The sequence below is a fragment of the Harpia harpyja genome, chromosome 7, assembly GCF_026419915.1.
Source record: "Harpia harpyja isolate bHarHar1 chromosome 7, bHarHar1 primary haplotype, whole genome shotgun sequence".
NCBI lineage: Eukaryota > Metazoa > Chordata > Aves > Accipitriformes > Accipitridae > Harpia > Harpia harpyja.
Genome location: NC_068946.1, coordinates 17,073,066 through 17,088,043, shown reverse-complemented (window position 1 = coordinate 17,088,043; position 14,978 = coordinate 17,073,066). Strand labels below are relative to the sequence as shown.

The 14,978-nt window shown below is 40.8% G+C and overlaps 1 protein-coding gene across 1 annotated transcript in view; it reads right to left on the bottom strand.

Moving 5' to 3' along the window:
- Nucleotides 1-8,221: 8,221 nt before the first annotated feature.
- BARD1 (BRCA1 associated RING domain 1) overlaps nucleotides 8,222-14,978 on the bottom strand; it is a 45,522-nt gene continuing 38,765 nt past the window's right edge. The window contains exons 10-11 of the mRNA XM_052793184.1: nucleotides 10,421-10,518; nucleotides 8,222-9,720 (exon numbers count right to left, since the gene is read on the bottom strand). Coding sequence (XP_052649144.1) covers nucleotides 9,391-9,720; nucleotides 10,421-10,518 — 428 coding nt within the window. The 3' untranslated portion in view covers nucleotides 8,222-9,390. The remainder of the gene's footprint in view (nucleotides 9,721-10,420; nucleotides 10,519-14,978) is intronic.

Below are 14,978 nucleotides of genomic sequence, written 5' to 3'. Positions count from 1 at the left end.
AATGTCTGGGAACCATGGTGCGTAAATGTTATAGCGCAGTGAATATGTCTGTAAAAATCTGAAGTGGGCATGGCATGGACAGAGACCCATGCAAAGGTGGTTGCAAATGCAAGATGATTAAAGCAAGCTCTCTGATTTGCTTTGGGCAAAGAAACCCTGCAAAAAGGGCCTGGAGAGGTGAAGATTTGGAAACTGAGCTTTGCAGCTGCCCCTTTTGCAGGAGAATTGTGTTGCTCACCCCGAGGGCAGAGCTTTGAAGCACCTGCATAACTCTCTTCCATTGCCACACACAAGCTTTTTCTTGCATCTTCCTCTTCCTTTGCTTACCTGCCTATGCAAGCATTGCCCAGCATGCTGGTGGAGGCTGTAGTAAGGGAGACAAAATGGCTTTGCTTGCTCCAACACAGCCTTTCACCATGGGTGCCTGGATGATGGGCAGTGCAACACCACTCTGTATGGACATAAGCTCCTTCCCAAGTTCTCGTACTGGCCTGGGCAGCACCAAAACAATGATTTCCATCCTCTGGGTGCCTGAGCTCCTGCTTGTCATGAGAAAAGTAACCCTCATCGCTTGCAGAATCGATAGGAAAAACCCCTTGTGGTGTAACACGGGCATCCTTCTGTGGCGCATCCCCCCAGAAATAGTTGCCCAGAGAAATCAACTGTTCAGTCCTCCAAGCAGGTACAATTTTTTTTTTTTTTTTTTTTTTTTTTTAAGATCACCTCTTTGAAGATGAAATACCAGGAGCAGCCTCGGTACAGAAGAGGGATGGGTGACCATGGCATTGAAGACACAAAAGAGCCTCAAATACCTTCATTTGAGGATTTTTTCACTTGCTGGGTGCTCTGCTTCAAAATTGTAACATTTAAGTGCTTTTCTTTCAGGGATGTGAAGAGAAAGGGGAAAGAATGAGACCAGGAGAAGCGAATATTATCATTTAATACGCAAAGACAGTTTCAATAGTTACCTTAATATGCACTAATTAGGTGTGGGAATACGCAACACATCCCCAAGGGCTGGTTATAGCCTCTCTCCCCGCTGCAGTCAGGCGCGTTTCGCTACCATGATCAAATACTATAAAATGTACAAAGATTTATCACCTGTAGGGCACAGAAGAAAATTGTGATTTAGCCTCCTTGGCAGTCACAGCTAACAGCAATCTTCCTAAAACACAAGAGGCCATTGTCCGGTTTCATTTAACATCTGGAGCCAGCCAGAAGCCGTCGGCACCAATCTGGGACTCCCTATGGCTGCTAGGACAGGAGCTTGATCCTCGACAAAAACTCTCTCTCACTGGGTGCTAGAGCTACCAGTACTTTTTTCACCCCACAGCTCCCCATGAAACCTCTTCAGGTCTCTGGTTGTCATCTCTGTCCTCTCCTCCAGCCAACTGTGAAGTCCTTGAAGGACTAAGCATAGGTATGACTGGGCATACACCACCACCTCAAAGGCAGCTTGCACCTTGAATGAGATCAGAATGAGATTATACCTTTTGCAATCTTCTGGCCTTGGGGCTTTCTCTACGGTGCCATCAGCACAGCACCTGGGGTGAGCATGAGCTAAGAAGAGTTATCTTCCATCTACGGCCCTCTTCTGCTAACTTGAGCATTGCCCACTTAAACATGGAGCCAGTTGTCCTCCTGCCTCACCAGGGTGCATGTTTTTCATCCTTATAGGATTCCAGCATGCTGTTTGCAGGGAGAAGGTGAGTGAGAACTTTACACCTTTGTGTGTTTGTGAAGACTATTCTCTCCTTTTCTGCTCCGGCTCTGTCACTTCTTTGCTCATGCCTGTAGTGCAAGTGCCACCTCCAATTTAACAGCTCACTACAGTGCCATCCAGAGATTGATCCAGAGCCAGTACTACCTTGCCTAGCCTTCAGTAGGAACTGTGGTTCCTTCTGACTTGTGGATCTTCTAGAACTTGCCCTTTGAATGGGGTGTGCCACAACCATGGCACCTTAACGCAGGAGCTGCTGCATCTGATCACTTACTCCTTTATGTGTGAATTTGGGGGCTTCCATTTCAAAGCCTGGAGCTCCATTTTGCATTCACAATCTGTCTTTGCAGTCTAAATCCAGTTTAAAGTACCTGAGTGCAGGTGCTCAAAACCAAGTGAAAATGTATGGCTATCTCCAAACCCAGTCCCTCCAGCTAGTAACTACAGCTGAGGTCACTGTGCCTATCCCTTTTCCACCCAGATACTGTTAGTACCTACGTACTTCCCGGCACGCTAATAAGGCTTCATGCTGAAACACATGGGCCCCGTAAGGAGGAAATAAAAGCAAGGTTATGGGATTTTCCTTGGATTTGACAAATGTAGGTGGAATGCAACAGGAACAAATCAATCCCAGCCCCTTTTCTCCCCCTACTTTCTCTGCCTGTTGACGAGAGCATCCTCAGCGTCCGCAGAGATTAGGAAAAGCTTGCCTTGCCGGCGGGACCAGTTGTGTCCTGTGCTGCTAGCCCAGGGTGCAGGGTAGGCTATGTGTCCAAGTGCCCATCCAGCTCTGTGGGCAAGGCTGGTGTCCTGCAGTGGCTGGGAGAGCAAGTCTGTAGCTCACAAGACCTGAGCTAGCTAGGGACACCCCACTGCTAAGCCACAGATGTATGCTGCTGCAGAGATTACAGAAACTTCAAATTTGGTGTAAGCAGCTTCTCCACCTCTCATTATTGAGTCAAGGTCCATCTCATCAAGCAGTTTTTCTGAAACCAGAAGCCAATACTCCATGGAAACTCTTGAAAGAGTCTACAAAAAGACATCACTGGAAAAAACCAAATGCTTATTCCAGGCTGTTCCTGGATGGTTTTACCACACCTTGTTCAACAGGTTCACAGCAGGCAAAGAACCAGAGACCAGAAAACTTTTACTGTGAGTGAATTGAGCTGGGGAGAACATTTGCCTCCAATTTTTCAGTTAAACAAAACTGTGACTTTTAATTTAATGAAAACCTTCTGCCTACAACCACAGATAAAATTATTCAAGCTTGGCTGAGTTTAAAACCAGAACCTGGCACCTCTTCAGAAGCACGTTAGAGAGCTTAGGGTAGAAAATCTTCCCATTTTGACACACGCAGCTGCTGGGACTCAACTGCTGAGAGCAGGAATGAAGCATTGCATCAGCTCCGGAAGCAAAGCACATGGAGGTCATGGGCAATATTTACATTAATACGAATATTGTTTGTGTGGGAGCTTTAAAAACTATGCATGCCTCTAAGAGTAGCTGTTTTGAATCCAGGTTACATCGGCCACGTAGGTGACCCTGACTCTATACAGTCAACCAGAGGGCACGTGAACAAGTTCAACCAGGAGTGCAGCCTGGCTCTTTTGCCCTCGGACACAGCCGGGCAGAGCATATGGGCATTACATTGCTGCACAGCATAAAATAAACACAGGGGAAGAAAAAGAGCCAGCACTGAGGACTTATTGAATTAAGCATTATTGTGGCTAATGCAATCAATAGAGCATTGATTGCATTATCCTTGTTAATATTTAATTCAATTAAAAGGCCCCCAATATTTTCTTTTTTTTTAAATGTTTCTTCAGATTTTTTATGCTGCACAAAAAGAGTTAAATTTTGCTAGAGACCATGAATTCCAGCTGGACCCGAACTATAAGTGATCTGGGTTTCCCCTGGCACCAGCTGTTCAAAGCTAACCCTTCCAGTAGAGCAGGAGAGAACCATTTCCCCAGTCAGGCTGCCACTAGCACCCAGTACAAACCCCACAGAGAAACTGGGATGCTCTCTCAGGGGAACGTGGAGTGCACGAGTGTGTGCGGCAATCGGAAAACCTCACTTCGGGAGCCTTTGTATCGCAACTGAGCCCCAGCTGATCGCTGCCAAAAGACACAGCCTCACACCTGCTCCCCCCATCAAATACTTTTTTGACTCCTCTGAGAACTAGTAGTTTGCTAAACTAGCAGGAAACTAACCCAGCCCCACACTAGCTGAAGAAATAAGTAAATTCTTATCAGTTCAGCAAGCTGAGCAAGACAGCCAGCTTAGCTGCTGCTTCACATCCCATTTTTTAATACGTATTTTAACCCTATTATCACTGTGTATCTGTTTAGCTTATGGACTTGTGAATGTAAGCGCTGCTCGTTCTTGCGCAGCCCTCCTCATAGCACAGCACTGCTCTTCAGCATGCTTACTGTAACTTAACTGCATAGACATAGCCCCAAAGCAAACTGAGACCTGAGAAAGGGCTGCTGTGGTTTACAGCTGTGCCCATTAGGGAAGAAACCTTTCTGCTTCTTAAACACACTTGCACGTCCAGGGCAGATATTGTAACACAGCTAACCATGGCACTGCATGGTTAACTTCTCCCAGCTGCGGTGCACAATGCTTCCAACACCCACCGGAGCAAGACATCGCAACCCCTGCTGCATAACGAAACCACGGGTACCAGCCATCCCGTTGCCTGTCACTGCCTCAGCATCTCCGCTCGGTGAATGACAGCAGTGTCTCAAACATGCAGCGGGAGCTGATGGTTCTCTGCTACTTCATCAGACCAGACCTCCTGCCAGGAATTAAATTGAAGCACAGAAAATGCATCTTCTCCATAGAAAAAAAAAAAAAAAAAAAAGGAAGGTAGGAACCTTCCTCCCATTCCCCCATCTGATTACATACAAAATGTTCTTCTGCTTTTAAGGGCAATTTAACACTAATTAAAGTACCGTTAATTTAAATCAAACAAGTCTGAAAAGATAGAACGTATTGCGGTGCTATTAAAAACAGCTGAATCTTCATTTGTTCCATCGAGAACTACTACCCATTTCCTAGCCAATACTATCTAGCTGTCCAAAGACCTCTTTCTGTAGTTTTTAAGCTGATATTTAAGCCTACTGTGTTGGCTTTTACAACACAGTGCAGTCTGGTTTGCTATCAGAGAGAAAGATTCAAACTTTTCCATCAAACTGCTTTTTCTTGCAAAGTATGGGAGAAGGTCAGAAAAAGGACACGGCGCCAAAGTGATTAATACCAATTAATCTGACATCAAGTGCACCCCATTTCCAAGAGCAAAACCAGGTGATCCTCCAGCACTGAAGTACAAAATAGCTTAAGGAGGAAAAAAGAAAAGCTTTGCTCTACCATGTTTCATCTCAGCAAGATCCCAGGACGCTGCTATCCAGACTTTGCTGGCAGTTCAGCTGATCCACAAGATGGGCCAGAACAGACGCTCCTGCCCAGCAGCTCCATTGGCACTGCAGCACTGGCAGTTATAAACTGATTTTTCCCCTTCCCTCTATCACCCTGACAGGAAAGCTAGCCCACATGAATCAGAAGCAGCACAGAAAGCACAGGCAGGGGCACCAGATGATCCTGACATTTACATGTTTTCCCCAAATAATACGCACCAACATGTAATTTTACAACAGTCTGTGGCTTCCACACATCTTTATCCTGAGCAGAATATCTGTGAGAGTTTCATTAGCCAAAGTGCTGATCTCCTGGAAGACTGCAGCATAAAATAACTGCTCCAGATTAAGTTCAGTCTTAAATAAGACACTGGACCTAGGCAGGGAATGCATCCAGCTTCAATTCCCTGCCTAGAATTACTCCCTCCCTTGAATAATTGCTCTTCAATCACTCTCGCTCCTTCCGTGAGCCTTGCCCAGGCTGATCACGGATAACTTTGTGTTGGGTCCCGCGTAGCTACTCAGGTCCAACCTCAGCTGAGATGCTTGTGATAGAGCAGAAGAGAGGGGCTTTAGTTCAAGCCTAATGAAGGCTGCGTAGAAGCCAGTTGGGTGAAACATTTGCCGACATCTTTTGTTATTAGAGCAATGCAAGCCTTTGGACCCTCCCATGCTTGTTATTCGTTCAGAAGAGGACTGCGAGACGACAGACCCCAAACATCTCCCAGGCATGCCCATTCTAATTCAAGAGCAAAAAGGAGCTACCGCTGTTTGGTACTACTTCTTTGCCGGTTGTTTCCCTGAAACACTTGCAGAAATAATGCAACATCCAGCTCTCCTGCATTGCTCTAATAAGCTCTTTTATGGGCCACTCGCTTCTACCTCAGAAAAGTCACTTCTGAGTAGCTCAAATAACAAATGAATCCTCAGTGTTCAGCAACAGAGAACAGATTGTATTTCATAGCCAGAGGAACAAAGGCCAGAGAGAACTATTGGTATTTTAGGGATAAGAAAAACTTATGAGATCTTTGAAAACAAGTACCCAAATAGAGGTAGAAACAGCCTAAAGTATGAGCTATTCTCTGACAATATTCCCTGGGATCTACCCAGGACACTGATGCAAGGAAGCAACCTCCATACTCTCAAGTATCTTTCACTTCAATACAGACACACACACACAAAACAAACCCCCCAAACCCACATAAAAACAAACTGGCCAGGCTTCATATATTCTCCCTTAGACCACAGGCTACAGCCATTCAAAAAGATTATACAGTATTTATTAAAAATATTATCAACTATTTGTGATGTTAAACTGACATCACCGAACCCCAGACATTGCTACTGAAGGTGTGATAAGGTGCCCCAGATGAATGAATTCGTAAATGAGATAAACAGATAAATTTCAAGGGCAGCTGCCTGAAAATCACTAGCCTGAGAGTCACAGCATTTTTGAGGTATAAATACAAACTTAATAAAAACACCTATAATCCAGAATGCAAGTCTTGGACTTCCACCTCTTCAAATGCCCCGATCGTCAATGCACATTAAGTACATGCACTTTAGCAGAATACCAATATAAATTCATGTTATAGCTAAGGTTCTTTACTAACCTTTAACAGATTTTCTTCGATGAACTCACCTACTCCCTGCTTCAGACTATGCCAAAACATACAGCACCCAAACCAGGCTATGGCTGTCAGTGCCACAAGTCTACTCACACTGCTTGAAATATCTCTTCTATTCTGAGCCTGTCTCCTATGAGCTTCCTTTAACGCACCCTTCGTTTTGGACTAGGAGACAGTGAGAAATGATCCCTACGCACCCTTTACCACATGCCTCATGATTTTATAACCTTGCTTTCATGAGCCAAAATCCATCCAATGGATTAAGGGACTTGATTTATCCTTACTACAAGACTTTTTTTGGACATGTTTTATCAAGGGCTATCCCTCTGCTTTTAATGATTCGCAAGAGTGAATTAAGCAGGGTCTATGTCACTGACTTCTATCTTTTGTGTACTGACCTATTGCTTCAGTAGTGTTCAACACCTGCTGCAATTCCGGCAGACAAGTCTCCTTACTGCAGTTCTGTGAGGCTCTTTAAGTGCGTAAGTCTACATACGTTGATCACACTCAAATTCTGAATTCCTGAAGAGACCTGAAGGAGAAGGGCCAGAGTTAATCTTGAGTACACCTCAGTGAGAAGGGTAAGGATCACTCCTCAGTATGATATGGAGGATATGAATTGATAGTAACTGCTTGAAAACACGACTTGATTCAAAGGAACAAGACCTTAGGAAGAATTCAGTGTCACTTAAAAAAAAAAAGGCAATTTTCTAACAGTTTCTTTTCAGCTACCAAGCAACAATGGCTCTTAAAAATCTGTAAATCTGCTGCCTCTACTTTAGGATGTAGAACCGGATTACAGATGGGCCAGATTTCTTCCTGGTACACAGCAGAAAAGCTCCATTCTTAAGAATTTTGCAGAGATTCACCGTTACTTTTGCAAAGAACACCACATTAGGTATACTGATGTGCTATGAAATGCCAAGTTAAAATGTGGTACAATTGTTAAAATAAATGACCAAGTCCACACAGTATTGACTCAGTATCTTATATGCTGCCAGTGTTTATCTGCACAAAAACCCAAAACACATTAATCCCATAGGTTGTTCCATTTATTAATGAGCCTTGCATTTTTGCTCACTCACACAAACGTGCAAGTACCTGAGAACTGCATTTAGTGAAGAACAATGATTCAGTCTAGCATAAGTGACAGATCAAGATACTCCAGCTACTGAAGTCTAGTAGAAGTTATTGAAAACTATTCCTGTTGTACCTCAAGTGTATAGTTGTCAGAGTTCTATAGAGCATACTGAAAATTGGCATAGGATCTCCAATGGCAATGGTTACAGAAAACACCTCTCACACTGAAGAGCTGCTCTTGCAGATGTATATGCTACCTTCACAGCTGTATCAAGTTCACAGAAAAAGTACTTACATTTCCATTTACCTGTTGAGATACAGATGGGCTATGTACTTACTCTGTAGCGAAGCTCATGCAATAAGATACTCCAAACTTACTGGCACTAAAAGTTTTATTATAAGCAATACAAAAGCAAAACACAAGAAACTTTGTTTTATCCCACAACCATCATTCTCATTGTATATTATTATGACATACCATTTTTAAATTATGAATTTACAAACTAAGGCAACACAGAAGATGCAAGACATTACATAAGGGCACAAAGTGAGGAAGTAAGATTCTGACAATAACTTATGATCAATTATGAGAAGCATTGTAACAAATATGAAAGAATCAAATACTGCCTCAATGTAGCCTGCTAAGTTTAAGTACAATTGTGCAAAGTGAGGCATAATTCTTTTGTGATCGTTAAATTTTTTCATTAAAATAACCATGATAGCAACCATCCATACTTACAGAAATATTTTAAATTATAATTTAATAAGGATCATGACACTTAAAAACCTTCAGAAAATAGATTCAAATTTGACTTACACATTTACAAGCAGGAAAGAGGACAGAGGTGAATAAAGCATTACTCTTGCTACAAATAAGGAATTTTAGACCAAGATTTTTAAAGATAGCATTTTAAAAATTGTTTGCTTTCAAGTGAATTCAGGCCATTAGTTCTACTCTAATTTTTACAACGCTTATCCCATGCCAAGAATTTCCTGCAGAATTCAGCTGTAAGATGTTATAAGAAACATCACATGTCATCTGGCAGAAGATATGTCTACACAGGCAAATGACTATGTTCGAATGCATAGAGTCCTTTTTTTAAAAAATACAAATTCTGGCCTGGCTGGGAAATCTTGACACACACAGTAGATCCTTGTCAATGGATATTAAACAGAAAAGAAATGGGGTCACGCTCTATCACATACAAAGGGCTGGTTTAAATCAAGAATGCAAAAGGTTTCATTTTGCAAAATCTTAATTATAAAATGTCAGTGATTAGTACAGCTAAGTTAAACGCAAAAATAAAGTATACTAAATAACCCAAGGCACATTTTTCAATGCAGTATATTTCTCTCTCTACTCCATTGTAAATTCATTTATTCTAGCATATCAGTGATCTTAGTAACTCATTTAAATGGTCAAAGCTCTCCTGTATTCCTAAGTGCAAAACATAAATCATAGCTTCAGACCAGTGTTTACCAGAGTGTTCCAACTGCTCAAGATTCACCACATTTTCAAAACTCGCTCATGAGACGTTGCTATTTATTTTACAGGCAGGAGCTGAAATGACATCACACAGTCTATAAGCCAGCTGGAGGGGGCCATCCAGACTTTGCCCTGACGAATTTTCTCTGGCTTGAATTTAGAAGACACATCATAGATTACATATTGAGTGCAAAATCTCTGGTCAGAAGTAGATTCTGCATGATATGCCACTGTGTTGATTGTCTGCGTCACATCACTGTCTGGTTTTGGCTGCCTAACCAGAATTTGTCCTCCTGCTGCTTTGACCAGCTCCACAAGATCACCCTTCTGGTGACGGTTGAAAGATCCCAAAAAATAGAAGTAGCATCCATCAAACAACTTAGGCAGCTAAGTGGAAGGAAAAAAAAAACAGTTTAAATACAGGACTTCACAACTGAGCACACAGGAAAAAAGTGGAAAGGAACAATCAGTGCCTACAAAAAAAAAAATTTAAAATAGCCAACGCTGGAAGCTAGAACAGTAACTTAACATGTAAGGTCCTCAGTATAAGTATGCAATCAAGAAAAGCTTGCTTACGTGGTAAATTCTTGCTTATGTTTAAATATTTTCCAGCACAACACGGTTTGAACTACGAGCTAGGAATATTTACAGCTACTGTTACAATACATTTAATGAATTTCTCCAGTGTAGTCTAGAAAGTAACCAGAAATTAAGCCAGTTAAATATAAAAGTGGCCCTATATGGAAACAAGAAGTAATAAAAACATTTTTCTCTCAACTCTCAGATAATTTCAACAAGGTTCTAAAGCTGAGCAGAGAAGGCCAAAGCAGCATCACTTCCTGTCCCATACAGCTTCTTCCATGAATGTAATACAGCATTCCCTCTGACAAGGTTATAGCAACATATCCACTAATAGAGAAAAATGACAGCTTTATGGGTGTTCACAGTTCTTTCAATCACCTTGCACATAATCAAATTTCTGTACAAGACCACATTAAAATTTTACATCTACTGCACATGTGGCAAAGGGCAAAAATGTATGAACCAAAGGTCATTAAGATAATCTGTCTCAAGCAATAAAACCCACCAGCTGTTCTCTGTTGAGCCGGCCTCTTTGTGGGCCACCTTGGATTTCATACTTTTCTTCTTGTTCTCGTACTGTGGTTTGTAGACAGGCTTGTACCCCTACAAAAACCGCAATAAGGAAGGCAAAGATTAGAGTTCCCATGTTTTAACAGAGGCTTGCATGTCATTTTAGGGACTAAAGAGTTGCACTAAAATAAAAGGATTACCCACAATGCAAAACACAGCATCAAGGCTTGTGTGCTTCAGCAATTTGCTTTTAAACTTGAAAAAATTTACAACAGTGGTTGAAGATGCAAGTTAGATGGAAAGAAGCAGTATCACACTAAAATCAGTGCTGTAAACACTAGGAATTATTAGCTTTTCCTCTTATCCACTAAAGGTCAACCACTTAATGTCAAATGTCAAATTGCCGATCATTTGGAAGCTTAAAGCCAGCATATAGAACCAACTCCACAGTTATGAAATGGAAGCAATTGCCTGATAAAGAGCAATTACGAAGCCAGCACAAAGCTGTTTCCGAACAGCTATGGCCTCAAATAACAAATCAGAAGGGATTTCAAGGTCTCCAAGATCAGCACAAACTGAAGATTTATGCTAGGGTTTAACAGTGGCATTCATTTTTGTTACCACTGCTGCATAATGAGATTGTCTTTTAGAGTCAACATGTTTTTACCTTGTTTTAAGGCTAGTTGTTTTTTCCAATACAGAATGCGCTGATGCTAATGTATCGCTAACATCAGTTAAATGTACTACCTGACCTCACTTTGGAAAGAGAAATTGCTGTGGTCACCCATTCAAGGATGGAACATTTTGCCTGCACATACATTGCATTCATTAACAAAAATTACCCAAGAAAGTTAGCAAAGCTGATTTTGAAAACTGTTCCATGAGGATTTACAATATTGTCGAAGTTGTAACTTTTAAAGTAGTACCTCACTCCTTGCACAGCATTTCTTATTCAGGCAACTTATTTCCACTGTGCAGATACGAAACCCATGGTATCTAAAAAAACACAAACTGAACAAAATCAGAAGTAAAATGTAGGGGTTTGATCCTAAAAAGGAAGAAAGCCCAAGACTACGAAGAGAAGTATCACTGACAAAGGTACTCAGATACCATGGCAATAAGTAGCCAATAGATAGGAATATCTAATCTGGAGAGATCTTGAAAGCCCACCGTTAGTAATTTACTACCAGTTCATACACACTCACAAAATGCAATGGGAATTCATATTTTAGTTACTAGAAGTCCTCCAATGTACTTACATCAAAAAAGATAAATGGATACAGAAAACCACAACTGGCTGAATACTATGGCAAATATCTCCCTCCGTGTACAAGTATCAGATTGATTATTTGCACTTGTTCATTCCTTCAAAGAAAATTAACGTGAACTAGAAGGGCAACCTAGTCATGTATTTTCCAGAAAAGCAACTTACGTATTCATTATTGATAACAGCAATGAATACTGATAACTTATTTTCAAAGTACTCATAACTCAAAAATAAATCTAAAAGTTATTTCAGTTGGGTTTTTTTTTAATTTTTTTATCATCACAACTCAACAAGACTTCCTGTGTCAATTTGCCTCTTACACAGCTATTCTTTCCTTCCAAGAAAATACAGATGTTAATGGGTGCCACTTACAATAAAGGAAAAACCATCTCATCTAGTCTTAAGAACAGAACTGTCCATTCATTAAGAGCATGTTTTATTTCAGTCTACCATCAAAAGCTCAATTTCAATGACTTTCACTACAGACCTGAGGTTTTTATACAAGTACATCACAAATTGAGCATCCAGTGCCAGCATCAGTAAGTGAAGCAAATGTGATAACAAAAGTAATAAAAGGTTGTATGAATACGAAAGACTACAATGTGTTTCTGTACTGCTACTTGCCTGAAAAAAAAATTAAGTCACAAAAGTGACTAATGTTAGTGGAATGTCTGTTAGAAAATGCAAAATAGGTTATGTCTGTTTTACATACATATAACTGTCCGTTTCACACTGCCAAGTCCTCCAAGGAATCTGTACGCCTCAGAGTTCCTTGTCACACATAATGACAATCCTCCAAGAGAGCAAGAAGAGAGACTTATCTACATGTGTCCTCTTTTCATAGTATCTATAAGAACCACAAAATAAACATTTGTTTCCTTGAAAAACTGGAAATATGCAAACAGACCATTTGTCTAGCCAGTGTCTGCATGATCAGCATTACTTTTAACTTTTCTGAGCCAGCTAGAATCAGAACAGATCTGTGTCTTAACAGATTTGTGACACAAAAGCTATGTATTACAGATAGGATAAAAAGCCATGAACATAAGTTCTCAGTGCCCAGGTGTTTAATGAAAATATGTTAAGCAGCAACACTGTTAGGCCTACACACACACCCCCCTTTGTGGAGCAACAGACTCCACATGTTTTTTGGTGATGGAAGAATAGTAAATTTTGAGTTCCCGAACATATTTTTCATGCAACGTGTAGAAGCAGAACTTGCTCTGACTCATGGGTCTTGTCATATTTGATAGATAAGAACAAATGCTTTTTGGAACCATTGTGCTCAGGGACATTTCAAGCAGTCCCATCAAACACTTTGTCTACATGCAGGTAGCAAAAGAATAAAGTCATTGGAATCCTCAAGCTCAGAAGAGGTGGTGCTTCAGGGTTCAACATAGTTCATGGCAATCTTACCATCAACAGCACAACTAATCCGTAGTAAGAGTATCACTTGGAAAGAGACAGGATAACACAGACAGGGTAACAGCGAAAGGAGAGCCTTAGGCACAAGGAAATGAGGCAAACAGCATGTCATGTCTCATCAGAATCACAGTATAGCTATACAGTCAGAAAACTGATACAGTTAGCAACCGATGTTTGAGGAAGGTGCTTACAACCCTAAGGTGAACAGTCAAGGAATATCTATCCATGGAGGAAGGCTTCCTAACTAGAAAAAAGAAGCTAAAATAATTTAAGTGATAGAGACCAGTATGTCCTTTAACTGCAGGCTTTGTTCAGGGCTGATTTCTTCCCCAAGTTGCTCATTTCTCTTCGGCAACTCCTGCATACTAGGAAGAGATTTTGTATTAAAGAATTAAAGGATTCACATACTGTAATAAAAAAAAAAGAAATCAACGAAACAAAAAAGGGGAATATCCCCCTGTTCTCATATTTGACATAAAATGACAGAGGGCTCAAGCTGTGTTTCTACCTAATTCATTATGCATTTGTCTAAACAAAAGTTTCTTATTTGCCCATTATTTCCCTCCCTCTCCACACAAAACTTAGTGTTAAGTCACTTGCTTCTAGATCACTAATTCTGCATTATCATTTTCAGATGCAGTGACTCCAACTGGATGTAATAGTCCAAGTGAAGTTCTCAAGGACAGCATAATCAGCTTTGGTTGCATTACAGTGTCATTTGGAAGCACCAGGCATGCACAAGCCTTATCATTCTTCTAATAGATGGTACAACCACCACAAGATGACCTTGTGCTAAAACCCCTCAATTTCACACTTAAGAGGAGGGATACAAACAGAAGATTAGAGCATACTGTAGGCCCTTCCAACTTTTTTCCTTTTTTTTTTAGAGCTGGGGATTTTATTTTGACAACTGAGTGCTAAACTTAGTTCACTCAGTAAAGCCCAGATCTTTTTCTTGAGTAGGCATTATTAATTTTAAAGCTGCTAACGTGTGTAAGTGGCTGGATACATGACAGTTCCCTTTTAATAGTCTCTCCATCCAACTGAGTGTCATCCTGATTAAGAGGAAATATAAAAGGAAATAAAATTCCATACTGTACTCAAAGGTATATCACTCTGCTAGTTTTACAGGGACATTTCCAGAAGCTCTGTTGACCTTACAGCACTACGATTTAAGTCAGAGGTATAGCAGCCTTTGGCTTCAAACAGGAGCCATGTTAAATGGATTCCCAGAACTCCTGAGATTACAGACTCTCATTTGTTCAGCACTGTATTGAAAAGCCACCAGTGAGAACTTGATGCCAAGACACTGGTCAAATGAATGCACTAAAAAAAAAAAAAAAGGAATTGCTATTATCCTAATTAAAAAGTGATCAGGACACCATCAATACTATGCCACCTCCCTTCTGAAACTGAGATGGACATCTTAAGTATTAATGCAAAAAAAATTTCAGAACAGGACTGAATTTCAGAAAGACAAAGCCATCTTTAAAGAAGCTGTCTGAAAATGGAGGGGGGAGTAAACTTACTTTTGAGAGGACACCTGTCATTTTAGGAGGGGGTAGAGATCACAGTTGCATTGTTTTCCTTCCCACATTCGCAGTCTGTGCATTCTTTACAGGCAAGCCTGACTAAAAATCTAGTCTATTCTGCTATAAAATAAAGTAAGACCGTTCAACTTACTCAGCATCTCCGCCAATCTTGATTTATTCCTTGATACTATCGCCAATAAGAGCTGGGGATGTTCTAGGTTTGAGATTGATCAAGTTTATTCATTTAACATGTTCTCTTCCTTAGAGAGAAGAGGGTGATTATTGCAACTACACTTTAATGGCCCTTTAGTTTAATAACAGTAGTTGGA